General features: G+C 39.7%; 1 protein-coding gene across 1 annotated transcript; it reads left to right on the forward strand.

Moving 5' to 3' along the window:
* The first annotated feature begins 328 nt into the window (after positions 1-328).
* Positions 329-21339, forward strand: PANK3 (pantothenate kinase 3). Its single transcript, XM_036240292.1, has 7 exons — positions 329-439; positions 8815-9167; positions 11172-11425; positions 14141-14317; positions 15522-15645; positions 18289-18414; positions 19366-21339. Exons 1-7 carry the CDS (start codon positions 412-414, stop codon positions 19414-19416), a joined length of 1113 nt encoding a protein of 370 aa, XP_036096185.1. The 5' UTR covers positions 329-411; the 3' UTR covers positions 19417-21339.
* The last annotated feature ends 2633 nt before the right edge of the window (positions 21340-23972 follow it).

A 23972-nucleotide genomic window follows, 5' to 3' on the forward strand; every position in this document is an offset into this window, starting at 1 on the left:
TACAATCCCCATAAGGCGGGCGGCGAGCTGGGGGGGGGGGTCACGTCACGTGGGCGCTCAGCTTGGGCGGGCTATTTCTCGGTGCGGCGGCGGCTGGGGGACCGGGGCCTTTTGTTTGGAGCAGCTGCGGGGGGCGGGGGGGCCCCGGAGCGGCGAGGCCGGCGGCCTTCCCCAGCTCGCTCGGTCCTGGCCGCCCCTCTCAGGGGTTGGGGGGCCACCCCCTGGGCCGGCCTCGCCTCAGGCGCCGCCGTCCCGCCCTAGGTCCGCCCCGCCTGCCCCGCCCGCCCCGCCCGGCCAGCTTAAGGGGAGGAACCGGCGGGGCCTCCTCGCAGGGCCTAGCCGCCTCCGGAGTCGCCGCACCACCCTCCGAGCTCCGAGCCCAGGGTGCCCCTCGCCCCTCCGGCCGTCACCATGAAGATCAAGGATGCCAAGAAACCCTGTAAGATGGGGGGCTCGGGCCCGCTGGGTTGGGAGAGCACCTGGGGCGCCGCGTGGACGCGCCTTGGCGGAGCGGCCTGCTTCCCTGCCCGCCGCTCCCGCCGGTGCCTTGCGGGGGTCGCGGGGGTCGGGCAGGGGTCGGGCGCGGGGCCTGGGCGCGGGGCCGGAGCTCCGTCCCATGTCCCATCCCCCAGCCCTCGCTCGCAGAGGCCTTCCGCCCCCGGGCCCTTGCCGCCCGCTTCCTCCCCAGCTGGGCGGCGCAGGAGGGAATTTTTGACTCGAGCCTCCAGCGCCCTCCCAGCCTCCGCAGCCCTGCTGGAAAGGGTGGTCGTGGCTGTCAGTGCGCCGGGCAGTTCCTGGTTCGGGCTCTGCTCGTGTCCTTGAAGTCCCCGCGGGTTCCTGGGAGTTGCCACTCGCTGTAATGAGCTTTTAAACGCCCGTGCTTGTAACCGGCCACCGACTTATTTTGGTTGAGCATAAAAACGAATTTATGGTTGTTTGAAGCAACAAAAAAGATAAAAATCGCAGGTATTTCCGCCCCTCGAAGCCAACCACTCTTATGGGTTCACTGCTATTAACCGCTGTAAAATATGTCGGGGAATATTCAGATGTTTTTTACAACCGTATAGGCAAAACATTCTTTCGATGAGCCGGTCAACTTTTACTCGTTTTCATTTTAGCCCATTAAAAACCTTCCTTCTGTAAAGGGCTTATTTACTCCCCCAGCCATTGTGGTCGTCGTCCTTGAAGTGTGTTCCTCCCGAGCAACCAGGAATGCGGGAATGCATGCTTGTGTTTGAGAGTCGTGTTTATAGTCTTCAGTGTTGAGTGTCTCGCGTGATCCGACCGTTCTAAGAAATCTGATATAAAAGGGAGCAAGGACTTTTTCCCGCCCGTCAGGTTTTTTGTAAGCCTCAAAGGAAAGAGGCAACATGCCAGAGCACCCTGCAAGCTGCTCATTGTTACTTAAATGTAAAATAATTTGGTCTTGCTTTTACAGGTAAGGAAATTGAACTCACTGAGCCCCAGAGTAACCAACTCTGTGCTAAGGAGGATCCCGGTCCGCTGACTCATAGCCTCGCATTCTTCTGCACCCATAGGGCATAGTCTAAATGCTTAGAGAAACATAAACCTTGCTGATCTGGTAGTTTGCCAATTTCTGGTAGTTTGACGATTTCTTGAGCTAAATAAATCTTGTTCAAGGAGTCTATAAAATAGTGATATGGAGGCTTAAATGATCAGGTTATTTAGAAACACTTTTACATTTGCTGAAGTAAAGGGATCTTGAACAAATGCAGTATGTAAAACACTTGGACACCTTCCCTCAACACCTATATTTTCTCTGCTTGTCTTAGAATTTCCATTTAGTGAGATGGGTTTACCTATGACAAGCTCAGATTCTGACTCTTAAAGGTATTTTTTTCTTTTTGCCATGATAGTGATTTGGTTACTTAGATTTGGGAAGACTTATAGTCAGGTATGAATACCACCTCTGTCAAAGGTGTTTTGGTTGTTTTAAGCAAAGATGATAATGTTTATAAAATAAACTTGAGGTTGAGGATAAAAGAACACCTATTGATTAAATAAAAGTTGGCTATTACCACGTTGTGGTACATTGTGAGACCATTACTGTTAAAACAGGGTCATGCTGAAAAAACTAGTCAGGTAATTTAATTTAGAAGTCCAAAATAACATTCTCAGTTTCTTATATGTGAAAGGTGACTTTACTGCCTACTCAATTCTTTATGGTGAAAATATAGAACATCTTGTTTTTGTGTGAAGGAAAATATGAACTGTCCTGGAAATATATGTAACTGAAAAGTGTTACTTCTAATTTTTTAAATCACTCAGGTTAGATAAAGTATATTTGTTTTTGAGTACTTGTACAGGGTTTTTCAGTTATAAATTTAGTGAGCACTTAGTGTACGGAAGGCGCTGTCAGCATGCATTGCATCATTTAGCCCTTATTGCAGCATCAGTGACTGGAAGCTGTATCTCCTACTGGCTAAGTAACTTTGGCTTCACACACTTTCTTGCATTATACACCTAAGTGTTAGAAAACATTTGCTTTTAGATACATCTCTGATATATTACCAGGTTATAAACCAAATGCATGTATTTAGCTAAAAAAATAAGAAAAGGAATTGGTTTCATCCTTTCTATTATGTAACAAAAAGATCAGCATTTGAAATTTTGAGTGAATTCAATTCCAGGAGAGGAGTATGAAGTCAAACATTAACCTAGTGAAAAAGTTTTGCTAGTTAAAATACAAGAAGCCAAATAATGGCAATGTTTGTTTGCTTTGCCTTTACTAACATGTTTCACACTACTTAAGTGTTAGATATTAAATATACTAAAAATCCAAACAATTGTGTATTCCTCTGTACCTTGACTGACATGATATATTAAGGTAATAGGCTTTTCAACCTTTGTTTTGCTTACCTGTATGGCATGTAATGTGATTAACAAAGTGATAGTAAAATATCTTTTTTAAAAGAAATTTGAGCCCTGGCCGGTTTGGCTCAGCGGTTAGAGCACCCGCCTGCGGTCCGGAGAGACCCGGGTTCGTTCCCGCTAAGGGCACGTACCTCGGTTGCAGTTTGTCCCCGGCCCTGGTTGGTCGTGCGGGTGGCAGCCACTCGATGTGTCCCTTTCACGTCGATGTTTCCCCCTCTCTCTCTCTTCCTCTCTCTCCCTCCCACTCTGTCTGTACAAAAAAAAAAAGAAATTTGAAATACAGGTTTTGGAGTCTACTTTGCTAACCCAAACAGTAAGTTACCTGAAGTTATTATCAAAACCATAGAGAATTATACAACATTTATTTGTAGTTTGTGTTGTGTAATTTGATTGGCCTTGTTATCAGTTGAGTCACTACCTAAGAATATCACTTCCAGAAAACATGTAGTAGTAAATTTATGGACCTTGATCTCAGAGGGGTTTTGTGAACTGGACCCCAAGGGCAAAGGAAGTAAAAGCAAAAATGACTGGGACTACGTCAAACTAAAAGTTTCTGAGCAGCAAAGGAAACTATCAACAAAACAAAAAGGCAGCCAACCTAATAGGAGAAGATATTTGCAAACGATACCTCCGATAAAAGGCTAATATTCCAGAGATATAAAGAACTCGTATAACTCAACAAGAACAAAAAAATCCAATTTAAAAAATGGGCAGAGGCCCTGAACACACACTTTTCCCAAGAAGATATGCAGATATCGGAAAAGATGCATGATTTAATAACCTACACGGGAAATGCAAATCATAACCACCTTAAGATACCACCGCACACCTGTTAGGGTGGCCGTTCTCAATAAGACAAGAAATAACAAGTGTTAGAAAAGAGGTGAAGAAAAGGGAACCTTTGTACACTAATAGGAATGTGAATTGGCACTATGGAAAACAGTATGGAGGTTCTTTAAAAATTTAAGAATAGCCCTGGCCGGTTTGGCTCGGCGATTGGAGCGTTGGCCTGTGGTCCAGAGAAACCCGTTTTGGTTCCTGCTAAGGGCATGTACCTTGGTTGCGGTTTTTCCCCAGCCCTGGTTGGGTTGTGCGGGAGGCAGCCATTTGATGTGTCCCTTTCACATCGATGTTTCTCTCTCTCTCTCCCTCCCACTCTTATCTGAACAAAGGTCGAGAAGTGTCCTAGGATGAGGATTAAAAATTTAAGAATAGAGCTACCATATGACCCAGGAATTCCTCTTCTGGGTAGCTACCAAAACAATTTGAAAACTTATTTGTAAAAATAAATGTCCATTGCAGCGTTATTCAGAGTAGCCAGGACATAGAAACAACTTGTGTCTTTTGACAGATGATTGGATAAAGAAGCTGTGATACATGTATACAATGGAACACTACTCAGCCATAAAAAAAAGGATGAAATATTGCTGTTTGTGCCAACATGGATGGATCTTGAGAGTATCATGCCAAGTGAAATAAGGCAGGCAGAAAAGGACGAGAGCCACATGATTTCATTCATATGAGGGACATAAAACAGTAACAGACACACAAACTCAGAAACAGACAACAGTATGGTGGTTACCAGAGGGGAAAGGGGGCGCAAGGGGAGGATGAAAAGGGTAAAAGGGGTCAAATATATGGTAACAGATGAAGTCTAGAATTTGGGTGGTGAGCACGCAATGCAGTATAAAGATGAGGTATCATAGAATTGTACACCTGAAGCTTGTTTAATGCTGTTAACCAGTGTTATCCCAATAAATTTAATTTTAAGGGATATTATCACTTCTTATAGATAATAAGGTACAATTGGATATGACAGATTCTAATAACTCTTTAGATGTAACTTTTTACCAAAGGGGAAGAAATATTACCTGAAGTTTCTAAGGCAATATAATACTGAAGGTGTGAAGGTGGTTTTTTTCCCCTTAGACTGTTTGTAAACACCAACATTTTAATTTGGAGTGATGATTGGAAACAGTAAAAATTTTTATCCAAGAACTTGAAGCATGTCTGAAATTTACTCTAGTGCACAAGCCCTTTACAGTGTTTTCTTAAAATAATCCGGTAATGTTTTGAACATTTCCAGCATTTAGTTTCTCTTTATGCTGAAGAACAATTAAATCCTAATTTGGCATAATATCCCTTTGGCCTGAAAGCTGCATTGGACCAATAGCAATTAGATAGCTCTTTAATGATTCTCTGCTGTCCCTTTACCAACACTTAGCACGATAACAAACTTGTATAACCCAGCTTTTTGTAAGTTAACATTGTAGCCCTTGGGGCTAGATATCTAATGCTGTGGAATCATGTATAAAGATGATTAGACATGTGGAGTTTTTTTCTTTTGCATACGTAATCTATCTGATAAGAAACGGGTTTTGGCAGTATTCTATGATAACTTAAGGGGAGAATTAATGGCAGCTCTCTTAGGCTAAGATCAGAAATAAAGTAGCAGCTACTGTTTTTGTTTTTGTTTTGAAAACCAAATACACAGATTACAAGAGATTCTAGGAAATTCTCAGTCTAGAGAAGGTAATGTATATTTGCCATCATCAAAGTACTTATTTATACTTACGGAATGTGTGTTTTATTTTTTAAATGTGTCTTTTGGTTCATTTTTCACCTTGGCAGTGGAGAGTTTTATTTTCAAAAGGGCAAGAAATGTTTAGGTTATTTGCAGTAAATAGGCTCTTTATGCACTGCTGACCTACTTTTAATGATAGGAGTGATCATAATTAAGAATTTGTGACTTCTGTATTCTTGTTGCTTCCCCCATACTTCTTAATGGTGATGGTTTCTCTGGCATAGGAAATGAATTCCAGAGCTCTGTTGAGCTGAAGGCTCCCTGTGTGAATGGTGGCTACTACCAGTTTTTTTTCATTGGAGCCACTGGCAAGGCGGAGTTCGCTTTCAGTCTTTACCTTCCTGATAGAAGAAAAACTTGTCATCATTGAGATCTGCTGGAAATAGAAAGGACATGTAATGTTCTAGTTTGCATATTACGGTTACTAAGAAATTCATCATCTGCAATGTAGCATCTCTAGTTAGTTTCCCTTTAAGAACAGACATGCTAATAGGCTAGATGTGAGATGAATCGTGGGCTTTCGCACTGTTGATTTAAAACACCTACCTCTGTGGGCAGTAACCCTTAAGGAAATCATATTTTCCAATTTAATTTTGTTATTTCATAGAACTTTCTGTTTTCTAGTTCAAGTGGGTTTTACAATGGGTAAAATTGAATGGCAGTAAATAGTCTGTTCTGGTGCATGAGTTCCTGGTTGTTGATGATTGTGTTCTTTTTTACGCCTTATATACCATGCACACTTTATTTTTAATAATTTTTTAAAAAAATATTTTTTCTTTATTGATTTCAGAGAGGAAGAGAGAGAGAAAGAGATAGAAACATCAATGAGAGGGAACATCGATTGGCTGCCTCCTACAAGCCCCCAACTGGGGACTGGGCCCACAACCTGGGCATGTGCCCTGACCAGGAATTGAACTGGCGACCTCTTGGTGCATGGGTCAACGCTCAACCACTGAGCCACATCAGCCAGGCTGTTTATTTTTTTTATTTGTCACCTGAGGATATTTTTCTACTTGTTATCAAATAGAGTGGGAGGGAGGGAGAGAGAGAGAGACATTGTTGTGCTAGAGCCACATGGACTGGTTGCCTCCTGCAGGACCCAACCAGGGGCAAACCGCAACCGAGGTATGTGCCCTTGACTGGAATCAAACCTGCGACTTATTGGTCTTTGGGCCTATGCTCTAACCGCTGAGCCAAACTGGCCAGGGCCATGCACACTTTATAATATTCTTCAGTGTCTAATGTAATTTAAGACAAATGAGAAATGGGATATACTGTAATAATGTAACATAGGTTTGTTTACAGATATATTTTTTTTTACTTCCTGTGTAATGTTTTCTTTTTTGAGATAGGACAGGTTTGGTGGTTTCAGGCCAATAGATCCACAAAAGCCTCCTAAGAAACAGTGGAAGGTTTTTGTTCTTCTTTATCATTCTAATGATAATTATACCCAGTCATTTTCTCTCTGGGAAAGAGTCAAACAATACTTTCCTGCAATCTGGACTTTAGAAACAGGACTTCTTCATTCAAGTGAGCCTTTTGATTGCCCACTCCAGAGTTAATGTACTTTGGGATTGGCTATTGATATACCTTTAGGGTCAGACACTTTGGTGCTTATGCATAGCTTTAGAAAAGTAGATAATTTCTTACTCTCCAAAATTTTATCTATAAACCTGAAATATTTTCCTGGGAAGTAATGTTCCTTTGCAACTTAATTTGTGGTTCAGTGTAAGACTTCAAAGTTCTTCACGTGTTACTGGAATTTTTACTTTGCACAATGACAGTATTCAGGTATTTATAACCTAGGAGGAGACAGGCTGCTGACTGAAAATAAAAATGGCATGAACTTTGAACCTGGTGATGCTTCAGCTTCGTAGTTTGCTCTCTGACATTTTTATTTGTATGTATATTTTGACGTGTCTGTGTTTGACACTGACAAGGGCCCAGAAAGAACAACTGCAGGTGTTAAGTGATTTTTAATGTGTTTTGAGTTTTGGAAAATAAAGGATTTTAGCTTAATCTTACCTTGTAGAAATTTTTCGATTCCAAAATGTACTTTATGTAGCAGTAGTGATTTCCACACCTCCTCCCCTGAAGCCTACAATCAAGCATTTAATCAAATAGGAGAATTCATTTTGGTTATGTAATATCAGAAGATTCCTTATTTTATCTAATGCCCATTAGAAAGCACCCTAATTACATATCTGTTCAGTAGGTTTGGGAAATTCTGAAGGAATCTCTGGTTTATTGGATCAATGGAGCTATTCCATATTGTTTTCTTCAAATGTATTTGTCCAAGCCAACACTTGGCTGTGAAAGTCTCCTCTGTGACCATTAGTGTTGCTGCTTGCTAGTACTGATCTATTTGAACAAGGGGGAGAAGGAGGTTGATATGTAACTTTACATGAACCTGTTTAAAGCAGGAATTCTGGATTTAATGAATAAACAGTAAAATGTGATAGCACATTTCTTTTTACCTAAGGATATAGTATATGGTTTCTACTTTATTTTTTAATGTTTACATTGAAATTTTTTTTTTTTAGAGGAAGAGAGAGAGAAACGACTGGCTGCCTCCTGCACACCCCCTACTGGGGATCGAACTCACAACCCAGGCACGTGCCCCGACTGGAAATCAACTGGGACCTCCAGGCCATGGGATGACGCTCAATCCACTGAGCCACACCAGCCATGCTGGCTTCTACTTTTTTAAAAAAAATTGCAAATGACATAATTTGTTTTAAAAATGTACTGCTTATAACCACCCAACAAAATTAAGAAAAGTTAGTCAGTTTTTTCCTGCATGTTACTTATTTATACACATTTATAGGTGACATAAAGCAAGTACCTGTTTAGGGCATTGCTGCCCTAGCTTCCCAAATTATGGTCTGAATTCGTTTTACTTTTTTTTAATGTTTCTTTTTTAAGATTTTCCCTAGATTACTTAAAAGTGATTATCAGCCAATTTTATTACATTAAAATCTTTTTAGAAACCTTTTCAATGCCTGGGTGATAATCTATTTAAAAAGAGTTGGTCCACATCTTTCACATGGTGAGCATTTCATAAATGAAGAGGAATGTCTTGGTAGGAATTAAAAGGCCCTGAGCCAACCTCAAGCATCCTGTGATGGGTTTTAGAAAATACAGGAAAACACTTTGAAGGGGAAAGGTGAGTTGTAGATATGTAGAAGATATGTCTTACCCTATAAGTTATAGACTGAATGCATGATTGAGGGTAAATGAAGTTTGTAGCTAGTTAACTCATTTCTAATTTGCATTTCCAAAATATATGTGTGTGTGTGTGTGTGTATATATATATATATTTTTTTAATCCACAGCTTTCCCATGGTTTGGCATGGACATTGGCGGAACTCTAGTAAAGCTCTCATATTTTGAACCTATTGATATCACAGCAGAGGAAGAGCAAGAGGAAGTTGAGAGCTTAAAAAGTATTCGGAAATATTTGACTTCTAACGTAGCATACGGATCCACCGGTATTCGGGATGTACACCTCGAACTGAAGGATTTAACACTTTTTGGCCGAAGAGGGAACCTGCACTTTATCAGATTTCCAACCCAGGACCTGCCTACTTTTATCCAAATGGGAAGAGATAAAAACTTCTCAACATTACACACGGTGCTATGTGCTACAGGGGGTGGTGCTTACAAGTTTGAAAAAGATTTTCGCACAGTACGTATCTGTTTCCTAGTCAAAAATTGATCCCCAGTCTCTCCAGTTTTTAAATATGAGGCTAGGTTTCCATCTAGCATGTTTCTTAGATTAGTTCCTTCTGCAGGTGCATGACTAGCTTTTGATTTGAGGCATTTAAACACCTTCATAGGATAAGTAAAAATTGTCCAGATTTGGGGTTGTTGTACATATTTGCTAAGACCTGCTCACTTTAGGGACTGCAACAGTGAAAAGGACCTGAATTAATTTGGTAGTGTACAAAGCCTGGTGTAAACGGGGCTTGAATTACTCTATTATTGTGTTATGTTTGCAGATTTTTGAGCATTGAACATATAGTCATCCCTCCCAGGGCCAATTCCGTCCCAAACCACAAATGAAGCCAGTGTCTTCTGATTAGCAGACACTTAATTGAAAGTCCCTGTTACCCCTTTTTCCTGGTTTTATGTTACTGTCTCAAAGGGGTTTATTTGGATATGGCGAGTGGACTGTGTAAGTGCTGATTTGAGTTATGTGCTAGTAGTTTTGCTGGACTTGTAGTCCTTTTCTTTAAAATAAAATTAAAAAGTTGATATTTGGGCAACTAAAATGTTTCCTTGAAAATATGCATGTTTACCATTTAACTTCATAATTCATATAAGAAAAGTGTTAATAGAACAGAAGTGATCACTTACGTGGCTAACATAAGAGAGCCTCTTGTAATTTAGAGTAATTTAAAAGTCTAAATTTTTATTGAAATTTTTTTTCTCTAATGGATAATCTCTATTTGAATTCACTTTATTGAGTAATTTAAACATCATAAATTTTATGAATTCGATACCGGTTTGTTTGGGCAGAAGCACTGTCCTTGAAGCAGCTTTCATCTGGCCATTGAAAATGCTGATATCCAAATACAGTTCTAAATTATTTTTAAAGTAGCAATATATTCTAGTGACAGAGTTTTATAATATTTGTTTTTCTTTGATGCTTACGCATTTATTAAGGTAATATTGAGCATCTAGTATGTGTCAGTTATTGTGCTAGACACAAAAGCCCTCAGAGTGCAGTGTTCTAGACCACACAGCAAGTGAAAGCGGTGCCATGGGAACCGGAGGAGTGGCACATAACAGGTCCTGGCGAACTGAAAGCTTCCGGAGGAAGTGATATCTAAGCCGAGGTCTTTTACACCACGTATTTTATAATATACTCTTTACTAACCTGAAATTAATTTAATAATTTCAAACTAGTATTCAAACTACAGTATGAAGACAGGAAACTAAGGTATGTGTACACACACACACACACGTCAGTAGGTCGATTCTCTGGTGTGAACACTTGACAGGGTATAATGAAGTATGAGGTGCCTGCACCTATATATAGAGTCATCATGAGTTCTAGAGCCACATATGCTAGATTTGATGTTTTATTAGAGACTTGACTACCACAAATGTTGTTGCTGTTGATGTAACTTTCCAAGACGCTAAAACAACACTCAATAAGCAGTACAGTGTTTCCTCAGTTTATTTGGGGTTGCATTCCTAGCAATTTAGTATGTTCTCAAACTATAAAAAAAGTACTTTATGCTCATATAGACAGGTAAACTACTTTGTGTTTACATAGGCTCAGATAATTAAAAACAGGTTTTCCTGCTGCTCCCTATAAAATGTCTTTCAGGATAAAGATAATGCGGGAACGGTGTAATTCTTTGTTTTGCACAGCTGCCCCACCTATTGCAGATGTCAGGCATCCCAAGTCTCTGCCGCAAAATGTTAGTTTTGTCCCTTTTTCCCATCTTTGAAAACTAAAATGTCCCCACATTTCCAAAATGCCTCTAGAGATAACACTGCCATCACTGGACTAGGTGAAATCCCAAAGAGAATTTAACACAAAACAAGTAAAAATGTGGGGGTCGTAGATGATTTTGAAGTTTTGTAAAGTACATGAAATTACATAGTATGAGTCAGTATTTTGAATGCTGTTCTTTGTTCACTTTATAAAACTTTTTTTTTTTTTGGTATTTTCTTACAGATTGGAAACCTCCACCTGCACAAACTGGATGAACTTGACTGTCTTGTAAAGGGCTTGCTGTATATAGATTCTGTCAGTTTCAATGGACAAGCAGAGTGCTATTATTTTGCTAATGCCTCAGAACCTGAGCGATGCCAAAAGATGCCTTTTAACCTGGACGACCCCTATCCATTGCTGGTAGTGAACATTGGCTCGGGAGTCAGTATTTTAGCAGTCCATTCCAAAGACAACTATAAACGAGTAACTGGGACGAGGTAAGCAACCTTTTCTTTTTGCAGCCTTCACATTGTGATATACACTGAAGTTGTGAAATCAATATAGTAACACTAGCCTCATCAGAAAAATATGTATTTGTGCCACAGTAAGAAATGTAGATGTGCAAATATAAGTTAAAGTGTTGCAGGCAATATTGTTTTAAAGTCATGTGTGTAACAACTCAGATTAAAATCATTAAATATTTATATTGGTTAGCATTGGTTGGCATTAAAATTCCATAACGTTAAGAGTGGATTTCCCTCTTGCCGGTGTGACTCGGTTGGTCGCGTGCAGTGCCAGGCGCTGGAAGTCGCCATTTTGATTCCCCGCCAAGGCACATGCCCAGGTTGTGGGGCTGAGCCCTAGTCAGGGTATGGGAGGCAACCGATTGATGTTTCTTTCTCTCCCTCCCTCACCCTCTCTTCTCTCTCTAAAATCAATAAGAACATTTTTTTTAATTACTTTTTGTCTGGAACAATTCCAGTGACTTTATTTTCGAAAGCATTTTTCTTCTTTCCTTATTTTTCACTTTTTATAGAAGTGTTTAAACCTAAAGCTTGCCAAATGCTGATTTCATGCAGCATATTGGGCAACATTATAATTAATTCTTACAGGATGAATTTAGCATGAGCTCTTTATGGGATAACATTAATGTTCCAGATATCCCTTCTGAATTTCTATAGTCTGAAACATGAGTGTGAAGTGAGATTTTTACATTTTTCTCATGATTCTGATATGTACTTGATCAACATTTAAGGAGGGTGGTGGAGCGCTGGCTGGTTTGGCTCAGCACTTAGAGCGTCAGCCTGCGTCAGCCTGCGGTCCAGAGAGACTCTGGTTCGGTTCCCGCTAAGGGCATGTACCTCGGTTGCAGTTTGTCCCCGGCCCTGGTTGGTCGTGCGGGTGGCAGCCACTCGATGTGTCCCTTTCATGTCGATGTTTCTCTCTCTCTCCCTCCCACTCTATCTGAACAAAAATGGAAAAATGTCCTCAGGTGAGGATTTAAAAAAAAAGAAGGTGGTAGAGACTCCTATTTGAGAATGGTTTGTGAAAAAGTTCATTTCAGTTTTAAAGTAGTACTCCTATTTAAGTGATGCTTAAATTTAATACCATGTAAGTATTAAAGTATTTAAATATTTATATACTAAATGTAATAAAATTAGTATTTATTTATGTGGTAGCTAAAAATCTACCTCCATTGAAACTAGACCAAAGAATTACAGGGAAGGACAGTAATCCCTTTTTTCCTGCGCTTTTGCTTTTTCCATAGTTTCAGTCACTGCCGCCCGAAAATGTTAAATGGTAATTTCCAGATATAAACAATTTATGACTTAAATTGCACACGGTTCTGAGCAGCATGATGAGATCTCCACGCTGTATACACACACCTCTCAGCCTTTGATCACTTGGTAGTCCTCTCGGTTATCATCCCCTGTTGCAGAGTTGCTGTGCTTGTATTCAAGTAACTATTTCGCTCAATAATAGTGGTCCCACAAAGCACAAGAGTTAGTGATGCTGGGAATTCGGATATGCCAACAGGAAGCCTTAAAGTTCCTTAAGTGAAAGTTCTCAATAAGGAAAGAAAATAAATGGTATGCTGAGGGGAACGAATTTTCTATGCATGGAATTGTGAAGGAAGAGGGGAAAAAATGCCTGTTAGTTTTGCTATCACACCTCAAACTGCCAACGTTACAGAAAACGTGTTCTGATTGATGGGGACATGTTGAGCCAGAAAGCGTTGAGCCTATAGGAAAACTTTAGCAAGGGGTCCCCTGAAATGAGTGACCACATTCACATCACTTTTATTACAGTATGTTGTAAGAATAACAGTAACTAATAATAAAATAAAACCAATCTCTTATTGTACCTTATTTATAAATTAAAGTTTATTATAATCAGGTAGAGGAAATAATACAGGATTCATTACTGTCTGCAGTTTTAGGCATCTACTGGAGGTCTTAGAACGTATCCCCCGCAGATAAGGGGATGACTGTATTACCTACTTAAATCAATGCTAAAAGACAAATTTAGCCTGCTAACTAAAATCCAGCACTGATTCAAGGATAGAACTTGTTAGAAGTTCAGGTGAGGCTAGGGAGCAAAGGCTTTGATTTTAGGGATTAGAGAGATAATGATTTTATTTTGTGAGCATATCTAAAAGAATAATAGAACCAAGGAAATTTCTGTCATTAAAATGATGACCAGCCTGACATAAATTTCCTTGCTGTATTTATTTCTAGATCATGTAAATGTTAATGTATCACACTGAGTTGATTTCAGCCTTGTCAGGCTAAGTACAAAGGACTTTTGCAAAATCATTTCTTAGAAATCGTGTAGAATCACCAGTTTTCTTTTAATTTATATGGCATGAATTTTAGCACTGAATCCTTTTACATGCACACAAAAGCATCTATTTTTGGCAATACAAGGTATAAAGGATCAGATGAAGTTACTGGAAAATATAAAAGACTCTCCTGTCCTCATGTCGTTTCCACCAAGTGATCTTTTTCCTTTGGTTTATTCCTTGATCTCACCAGTTAGGTTTTGCTAATCATTTTTAACCTGTTCCCATTGTGTTAATATTTCAGCACTTAGTATTAGCAATATGTTGTTTCTTTGTGTTTATTGAATAAATAAATGCTCCACCCTTTTAACTTTGGAGAAAGAATACAGTGTGTAAATGCATCTCATAGAGTTTCTTTAATTTTTTTTAGCCTTGGAGGAGGTACCTTTCTGGGTTTATGCAGTCTGTTGACTGGCTGTGAAAGTTTCGAAGAGGCTCTTGAAATGGCATCCAAAGGTGACAGCACCCAAGCGGACAAACTGGTCCGTGACATTTATGGAGGAGATTATGAAAGATTTGGTCTACCAGGTTGGGCTGTAGCATCTAGGTAAGTCTGACATTTTTGTTGTAATTAAAATTGCTTATTTATATCCAAAATACATAAGGGACTCATACAATTTACACCAAAAAAAAACAAAAAAAACCCACAAATAATCCAATTACAAAATGGCCTGGGGACCTAAAACAGACATTTCTTCAAAGAGGATGTACAGACGGCCAATAGACATGAAAAGATGCTCACATCACTAATCACCAGGGAAAGGCAAATGAAAACCATAATGAGATATCACCTTAAACACCTGTCAGTAAATCAACAAACAGTGAGTGTTGGCAAGGATGTGGAGAAAAGGGAATCCTTGTGCAGTGTTGGTGGGAATGCAGATTAATGCAGCCACTATGGAAAACAGTTTGCTGCCACATGACCCAGCAATCCTACTTCTGGGTATTTATCTGAAGAAATCCAAAACACTAATTTGAGAAGACATCTTCACCTTATGTTCATTGCGGCATTATTTATAATGGCCAGATTATGGAATCAACTTAAGTATGTCTGTTGATAATGATTGGATACAGAAGTCATGGTACTACATAGAATGAAATATTACTTGTCCATAAAAAAGGACAAACAAAATCTTCCCATTTGCGACCACATGGATGGACCTAGATGGTATTATGCTAAGTGAAATAAGTCAGACAGAGAAAGACAAATACCATATGATTTACCTTGTGTAGAATCTAAACAAAATAAATAAACAAACTTATAGATACAGAGAACAAATTGATGGTTACCATGTAGGGGAGGATTGTGGGGATGGGTGAAAAGGGGACTGGATGAAGATGTATAGATTACCAGATATAAAAACAGTCATAGTCCTCCCTTTATATAGAAAGTAACTTTTGGAAGGTAACATTTATATACCCTTGACTGCATACTACATATACTCTTTAAAAGTAATATAACTTAGTCTGACTCTGCCTCCTTCCCGTTCTTTCTCTCCTCTGACCCCCTTTTCCCTTTTCTTCCCTTATCTCTCTCCCTCCTCCCTTGTTAACAGCTTGGTATTTCATTGGTTGATGATGTTTGGGTTCTCATTATTTTGCCATGTACACTTCAGTGGACCAGTGAGTAACCCTGTATATGTGTAGATTTGTCTGTAGGATAAATTCCCAAAATGTATGAAATGTTGCTTTTTATCAGCAGGTTTGATTTTGATTGTTTTTTGTTTTTTGTTTTTTCCATTTCTCTGTAGTTTTGGCAACATGATTTACAAAGAGAAGCGAGAATCTGTTAGTAAAGAAGATCTGGCAAGAGCTACTTTAGTTACTATCACCAATAACATTGGTTCTGTGGCTCGAATGTGTGCTGTTAATGAGGTAAAACAATTTTAATGGTATGAAAAATGTGAATTGGAGTTTTATGTACATACTGCAGCGCTTTGTGTTCTTTATGGAGGCCTATAGGATGGAGCCCTAATCCATTATACCCCATGACGCATTGTGTATGTTCTGTACTCAATTGTTCTATTACCCCTAAAGAAAGTAGCAAGTAATTCCAGTTACACCTAGACACAGAGACATTTACATTTCACCCTCTGAGAAATAGTAGCCATGTGCTGCTTAATGACAGGTCCATTCTGAGAAATGGAATTTCATTGTTGTGTGAACATAATAGGTTACACTTACCACAAGCCTAGACGCTCTAGCCTACTACACACCTAGTCTGCATGGCAGAGCCTGTTGCTCCTGAGCTACGCACCTGTGCAGCATGTTACTGCCCCAGGCGACACGAGGTCTCTGCTGCCAGGTAACCTGGCACACTGTTCGACAGCAAACTGTGTTCTGTAAGTAGAAAGAGAACACTGGAGTAACAACAAAAGGTATAATATAGTAAATACACAGACCAGTAACATGGTCGCTTGTCACCACTGTCAAGGCTTACGCACTGTATGTAATTGTGCTGTACTGTTATACCACTGGCGGTGCAGTAGTTTGTGCACCCCAGCATCAGCACAGACGCTCAAGTGAGGTGTGTGCTGTGACATCAGGGTGGCTGTGACACCTTCGACATCACTAGGCAGTAGGATTTTTCAGCCCCGTTACAATCTCACAGGACCACCATCGCAGATGTGGTTCAGACATGTCGGTGACCACGATGTCGTGCAGCACATGACTGCACATGTCCTAAATCTCTTGAAGATGTGAGAGTAAAGCGCGGGGGCTCGTGTGTGTGTGTGTGTGTGTGTGTGTGTGTTTCTTTCTGTTAATGTTGCATTTGATTGGGAAAGTGCTTGAAGTTTTCTTACTGCCCTCGGCTTCTTTACAGTGCTGCCTTGTCGCATATGGATCAAGCAGCATTGTACAGGGCTATGAAGGCATTGAGACTCGTTCTTCGGTGAAATCTGAACCATGCCTACTAATGAAAAGCATTTACTGCTAGTAGACTTATCTCATTCGGGCTGTTTTTATTTGAAGGAGACTGTATTTGTCCATTTAACTTTTATAAATGTCAAGTACTTTTAACTGGAGAGTTTGCTTTTTGAAGGAATCCTTTATTCATTCATTCACCTACTCGTTAGATAAATATTTACAGATTGCCATGTGCCAGGCATTGTTCTAGACACTTGGGACACATGTAAAGGAAATAGTGATCTCTGACTTGGCGCTTACATCCATTCTAGTGATGCAGAAAATAAATAATTTAGTTTGTGTTAGGTGGCAAATGCTGTTTTTCAAAATGAGAAAATCAAACAGGACAAAGGGAATTGAGAATACACCAGAACATGGCAGAAGACAAACTGCTCTGTAATTGGGTGGTTGGAAGAGGCTTTATTGAAAATGTGACCTTTGGGCAAAGATTTGAAGGGAGTGAAAGAGTCATACATGTAGATATTTTGGGAAGAAAGGGGCTTCAACAGAGAAAACAACTGCAAAACCTGAAATTAATCCTCCTAATTGTTTAAATCCATCTCTTTAGTTGCTTATCAGTGTAGTTAAGTTGGCTGAGGGAGTCACTATCAGGCATTTTAACTTTGGTTTTGGAATATTTCACTTTTGGGGGTTCTTCTTTGGAATCCTCTTTCTGTTTTCACTGGCTAATTCTCTTAACAGTAATTTTGGCCATAGTTTACATTGTCCAAATTTAGTGTTCAAACATGTATACTCAAAAAGTCAATATGTTATTGTGAGAGTAGGAATAGGTTTTCTGGAGAACACCAGTTCCTCCATCTAAAATTTTCTAATCATAGAACTATCTAAGGAACCAAATTAGTGAGTGGAATCTTAGCAGAGAGTGACTGAATGGGTTAGGCTGGGGGCGGAACCCCAGAAAACTAGGGTGGGTGTGCGTGCCCGGCCCAATCAGTGCTGCTCTCTGGCTCCCTGTGTAAAGTCCACGGGTTGCGTGGCATTGGTGAGCATACACTGCAACACGCTGGCCAAGTTACAGCTTTTAAAAGTCCTGAACACATTTAAAATACTCTTCCTTGGTTTATCTCCTTTAATCCAGTGTTCCTCCAATTGCTATGTTAAATGGGTAATTTCTTGGCTATTTTCAAAAATTGGTCTCATCTATAATCATTTACTCGGGCCTTTTCCAGAACTTTTTAAAAATAGACTTATTTTTTCGAGCAGTTTTAGGTTCACAGCAAAAATGAGTGGAAAGTACAGAGATTCCCACGTACATACCCCTGACCCCACACATGCACCACCATCCCATTGTCATCCAGCAGCACATGGGCACATTCTTTACACTCCGTGAACCTACGTGACGCGTCATTATCACTCAAAGTCCACAGTTCACATTTGGGTTCACTCTGAGTGTGCATTCTTTGGGTTTGGACAAATGTGTAGTAATGTCTAGAATTACTTTTTTAAATGTGCAGGATTGTGGAGGTATATGCCAGGAATGTAGCAGGCACTAAAAAAGTAGTTGTTTACATTTTTAAGTAGGGATTTTGTAAACTCTCTTGTATTGTAAAATCCTTTCTTGAAGTCATGTTCTTTGTTCTTTTCTTTTAGAAAATTAATAGAGTTGTCTTTGTTGGAAACTTTCTACGAGTCAATACTCTTTCGATGAAGCTTTTGGCGTACGCACTGGATTATTGGTCCAAAGGGCAGCTGAAGGCACTGTTCCTAGAGCACGAGGTATGGCGGCAGCCGTGCTGTGAGTTGTACGCGTGCTTCATGCGCAGTTTCCTGTGCTGTTCTCGCTCTGTGTTTATAAGTGAAGCACAAGGCTACGCTTCACCTAAACGGTGTATTGATTCCCTCAGTTCAGTATGGATTGGGGGTGATTACTGTCACCTGGCACCCCATTACGATGATAACTTCATAGTTCTTCTGAGAGAAAGAGCAGTATCAGGTCTCTGAGCTCCTCAAACACTGGGCTGCTTTGCATATATACTTAGTGGATCATTTGGGTTTTTTTAAATTGTTTTCTTTATTTTCATCTCTGAGATAACATGTTAAATGAACAATACAAAACTGTATAATTTAGCAGTGAAAATTCTCAATCTTCCCACTACAATCTCTCCCCACTGTTAACATTTTAGAGTTTATTCTGGATTTTTTTCATATTTGTTCACTATAGCCAGTTAAATTCTGATCTAAGCAAATACCAGTTCACATAATGTTTTCGATTCAGTAAATTTACCTTGAATTATCTTGTTTCTGGTCAAAGGGCTGTAGGAGTTTCAATGACACAGGTTCACAGTATTCTCTTCAGAGCGTCCACGTGTCATCGGCGCTGCTGGCACCGAGCGGACCGGACTGGACGGGGGCGCCTGTGCTCCACCCGGCGGGGGCACTGGGGGGCAGGCGGCGCCGAGGGAAGCTGATTGAGGAAAGGGGCCGGGGCACAGAATTGCAGTAATAGCCCTAGAAGCTTTCACGTCTAAAAGCCACACTTAGATATTTCAAAGGTGTATATATTGAGATACAGTTTAAATTTTCTTAAAATAGCTGACAAAACAAATTGGTAGATTTCTGAATAGATATTCTTAATAGATAAAATGTCAATATGTGTTCTTAATAGTGGTTAAGACTGAATGCTAATTTAAAGCTGCACTACATTAATAATTGCTCACGATTGTGCAGGGGTACTTCGGAGCAGTCGGTGCGCTGCTTGGACTGCCGAACTTCAGCTAGAGCAGCGGGTTCCTCTCTGCCGTGAACTGTCGTCCCGGGAGGGACTGAAAACCAGAGGCTAGATTATTGCTGCATTATTTGTCACTGGGAACCAAAGGATAGAAGAGGAGCCCTGTTCCTGTTCATTTGTAAATGTCACAGTGGTAAATGTTGCCATATTAACAGCGACAACTTGGTGGCAGGTGAAGTGTTTCTGATTGAAATGCTTTCCCTTCCGTGTGTAGCCAGTGTTAAATCCTTAAATGCAATACAGCCTCTGACTATTGAGCTTTCTCTCAAAAAAGATTTTCTATTTATTTTATGTAGCCAACATTGCAGTACTGTATGCTCAAACAAATTTTAAAATTCTCAGAAATGTTTAGCTCATGAAAATAATTTTGAATATTTGTTACAAGTCTGTTCTGTGTGTTTTGGTTACTAGTAAGCAGACAATAACATACCCTGTATCAAAATTAGTTGAAATGGCAATCAAAGATCATTTTTATGTGATTTTAGAAATGTTAAGGCAATATTAATTATTCATTATTGTAGTTTTCCTAACATATCCCCCAAAAAAGCATGTTTGTGCTCCTTCCCCAGAGGTACAACCACTCTCAAATGCCATAAATTGAAATACTGTTGTTAAATATTAGCCAGAATTTTAAACGAATCCTAGAAAATGCATATATCTGATGACGTTGCACTTTCTGTATTTTATTAGTTAATCAATATATTTTTTAATTGGAGGCTTAATTACTTATTTGAAAGTGCATTTGTCGCGGCCCCAGGACTCCTCTGGCGTGTGGCCGCCCTGGGAGCTCTCTCTGGGCCGCGCTTGTCTCGGACCCGGCCAGTCCTTTCTGGTCCGTTGGTCCGAACCATCAGAGCTAACCACTCAGTTCTATTATGAACAGCAACAAAATCACATTCATTCCAAATGGATGTTATGCAAGAGTTCTTTGAAACTCTGGAACTCGGAGGCAGTTCTACAGAATTATGAAAGGATCAGTGTTTTGTACATTCTGGTAGTAAGAAAATTACAGTTCCAAAATCTGTAAATCTCTTCGCCTTTGAGTTCTCTATTTTGAATCCTATTTTATAATGTTATAAACCTTTTCAGATTTTCACTTTGGCAGTAACATTTTGGAATCCAATAGTTCAGTGAAGTTGTTTGAGACTTTCTCATGGTTTTTATGGAGTAGAGACTTTGGGAAGTTATTCATATCCTTAAATTGTCAGTACATCTAGTTGTGCTTTGAAGAGCTTAAAAACTGTTTACACGACAGGAAGAGTTATTCCAGTGTGTTTCCACAGCACAGTTTTGTTCCATAGAGAACAGTTCTCAGCAGACCATTGAGAGGCACTTGATAAGGACATTTCTCCTTGGAGTTTCCAAAATTTGTGCTCAAATACTTACAGTTTGGTTTTCTTTATCTAAAGACATTAACATGAATAATAGAAGTGAAAATGGAGAGGGGGAAGTATGTCAACGTACTGTTTTAGAATTTAGAACTTGAATTCATGTCAATCTGTAGTCATTTTTGAAGACCTATAACCAAATGTTTCTTACTTCTGTGTTTTCATTGTAGTGACTAGATACTTCAGCCACAAGCCACTTACTTACTTAATTTATTTTAGAAGTTTGTGATTTGGACATCTGTACAAAACATTTTTTATTTTTAAATGTCCATAACTTCAAATTATATTTCTGGGGCAAACTGTATATTCTCAGCTATAGGTTTAGATGGAAAGAAATGGAATGATCAAAGTCTATATAAGTTAATTTGATCAATATCTTGTTTAATTGGGACTATAATTCCTACTTTCTGTCCTTAAAAAGTACAGTTACTTGCCCGGCTGGTGTGGCTCAGTGGATTGAGGGTCGTCCATGCCCTGAGAGGTCCCGGTTCGATTCCCGGTCAGGGCACAGCCCTGGTTGCAGGCTCCATCCCCAGTAGGGGGCGTGCAGGAGGCAGCCAGTCAGTGTTTCTCCCTCACTTCCATGTTTCTGTCTCTCCCTTTCTCTCTAAAGAAAATCAACAACAACAAAAAAAAAACATTAAAAAGTGCAGTTACTTGCTGAAACAGAGTGGAGTGCCATCTCCCCACTTGCTCTTGGCTTTTCTTGTGTATGATCTAGAATTACTGTAGTAATTCGAATACGGAATTATGATGAAGGCTGCCAAGATTCTAGTTTTTTATTATGATCTTAAGATTAATTCCATGTGAGAATACAGTGCTAAATAGGTTTAGTTATAATACCAATCAATATAATGCCTCAAAGTTCTGTGTTCTTGAACAGTGCTAATAGAAATAAAATATGAGCCATGTGTAATTTTACATTTTTCAGTAGGCACATTTAAAAGTAAAAGAAAAAAAAGGTGACATTCATTTTTATTATATATTTCTATTTAATTCGGTATATCCGATATGTTATCATTTCAACATGTAATCAATATTAAATGTTATTTAGGAGATATTTTACTTTTTTTTTTTGGTACTTAGTATTCAAAACCAGAATATTTGCCAAATATTAGACTCTGCAAAGATTCCTGAGCTTTTTGCCTTTGCGTGCAGATGTGGTTGCTGTGTTATGAGTGCTGGGCTCTGAAAGTTTCGTTTGTGTAAGCGAAGGGCTGCAGCCCCAGGGGAAGGCTCGCTGTGCCCAGTGGTGCTCTGGCCTCCGAGCGCGGCCCCCGTGCGCCTGGACCGCAGACGCTGCGCTCTGGGGGCAGCTCAGCAAGGCCGCAGTCCAGCTGGCCTTGGCAACCGCTGTGTGTCATACAGAGTTTGTTCTTATTTTGTGTAGCCTGTCATTTTTCTGGTTGAGCACTTAATACTTTTTAATGTATTGCGTTGAGAAGGTAGTTTAGAAATTCTCCTTTAAAGCCATGTAAAGACAGCAAGAATAATCACCAGAAAAATGAGTGCATTATTTTTCATTTAACTTACTGTTTTATGGTATGTATAAACAAAATACTAGAAATATCTTCTTTTGTAATAATACTCTCTGACCTGTTTAAGATGATTTGCCATGAAGTGTCAGTCATGTCCTAGTTTCCCAGTGAGTTGGTTTATTTTAGTGTGTTTTAGTCTAACACTAGAGGAATTCAGCGGCTTTGTTTCTTTCATCAGATAAGCTCACAAAATAATGTGCTTTATACTACCACCTGATTTCAATGTTTGACAGTACTTGTCTTATATTTTCTGCTGAGCCTGGTCTTCAGCAAAGACCCAGAAAAGTGTTTTTTTTTCCTTCCTTTAAAGTATTTTAATAGCCTATTTCACAAAAAAGTGTTGTGAAAAGTAACTCATTCTAGCTGTTCAGCCATATCTAAAATTTGAGTAATTTTCACTTCCAGAAAGTTCAGTCTTAAGCAGTCCCTGCCGTTCGCTTTGTCATCAGTCTTCTGTGTCCGGCGCACGTGGGCTAACTTGGGACTGTCTTAGAGGCAGCACCGGTCACTGGTCTGACTGCTTTAACTTTGCTTCCTTGACTTGTCGAATGAGGAATTGACTTGTCATGGTGGGTTATCCGTTGTCATCAAGTTTGTGGCAGCACTGCAGTGACTAAACAGTCTGTTCAGATATTGGCATCATGTCTTAGAATTTATTTTATTTGCATATGTCAAGAGGTACTGGATTTTGAATTCTCACCCAACCAATAGAATGGTATTAGTTATTTCTTCTCATGTTACGTCGCTGCCTGCAATGGCCACGTAGATAGATCTTAATATGAAGGGATGCATATGTATATTAAAGTGTGCGTGTGTGATACTTCAATCTGTAGACATATCTGGAATTTTTGTTAACTTCAAAATTATATGGGCATTATGATAACTTTATTTACACGCTGGCTCTTTCTGTAGTCAAGGTTATTTTACACAGGTTCAGTCTTTGCCACAGCTGCCACTAATTTTGTGTTTAAAAAAACTGATGGGGAATATATTTTTCAAAGGAGTAAATGAAGTTAAAAATCAAGTTTTTTGAATTACATAAATATGCAATCGAATGTCTATTCTAGCATAGTGCTCTTATCCTTTTTCTTGCTACTTCTTAACGCCTTTCATACGCGGCCGTGCTCACACTCCGGAGCTCTCGCGGGAACAGCTTCTGTGCTCCGAGTGTGAACACAACGTGGACAGCTCGAGGGGTCCAGCCACATCCCGTCTCTGCGTCACACGCGTCATGCACCTGGCAGCCGTAGGTCTGGCACATGGGAAGCCATTTTGAAATTTGCCTTTTTTTTTTTTTTTTTTTTTTTTAGGAGGTGCCCTTTTTAATTTACAACATTTAGAAACAAAAAGTAACTTGGTAAACCCGGCATCAGTGTCCTAGTCTCCTTGTCCTGATACAGTGAATGGAATCGGAGAAAGTCATGATGAGATGGGCTTGTCCTTGTTTGTACGTTGTGTGTGTTCACTTTATCACTGAGGTTCAGTGACATTGTCTTAGTTCTGCCCAGTTACTGACCAAATCACACTTGGATGTCTGTTAATTTCACTTATACAAGCCATTTCCGTTTAAGTTGCCTTTTTCTGTCGCATTGTTCTTGTCAAGTCTACACTTTGTCGTGT

Source organism: Molossus molossus, unplaced genomic scaffold (genome assembly GCF_014108415.1).
Source record: "Molossus molossus isolate mMolMol1 unplaced genomic scaffold, mMolMol1.p scaffold_m16_p_4, whole genome shotgun sequence".
In the NCBI taxonomy this organism is placed as follows: domain Eukaryota; kingdom Metazoa; phylum Chordata; class Mammalia; order Chiroptera; family Molossidae; genus Molossus; species Molossus molossus.

Coding starts and splice junctions, on each gene's coding strand:
- PANK3 (XM_036240292.1), top strand. CDS start 412: ATGAAGATCAAGGATGCCAAGAAACCCT. Junction 11,426..14,140: donor AAACGAGTAACTGGGACGAG/GTAAGCAACCTT, acceptor AATTTTTTTTAG/CCTTGGAGGAGGTACCTTTC. Junction 15,646..18,288: donor GAATGTGTGCTGTTAATGAG/GTAAAACAATTT, acceptor CTTTTCTTTTAG/AAAATTAATAGAGTTGTCTT.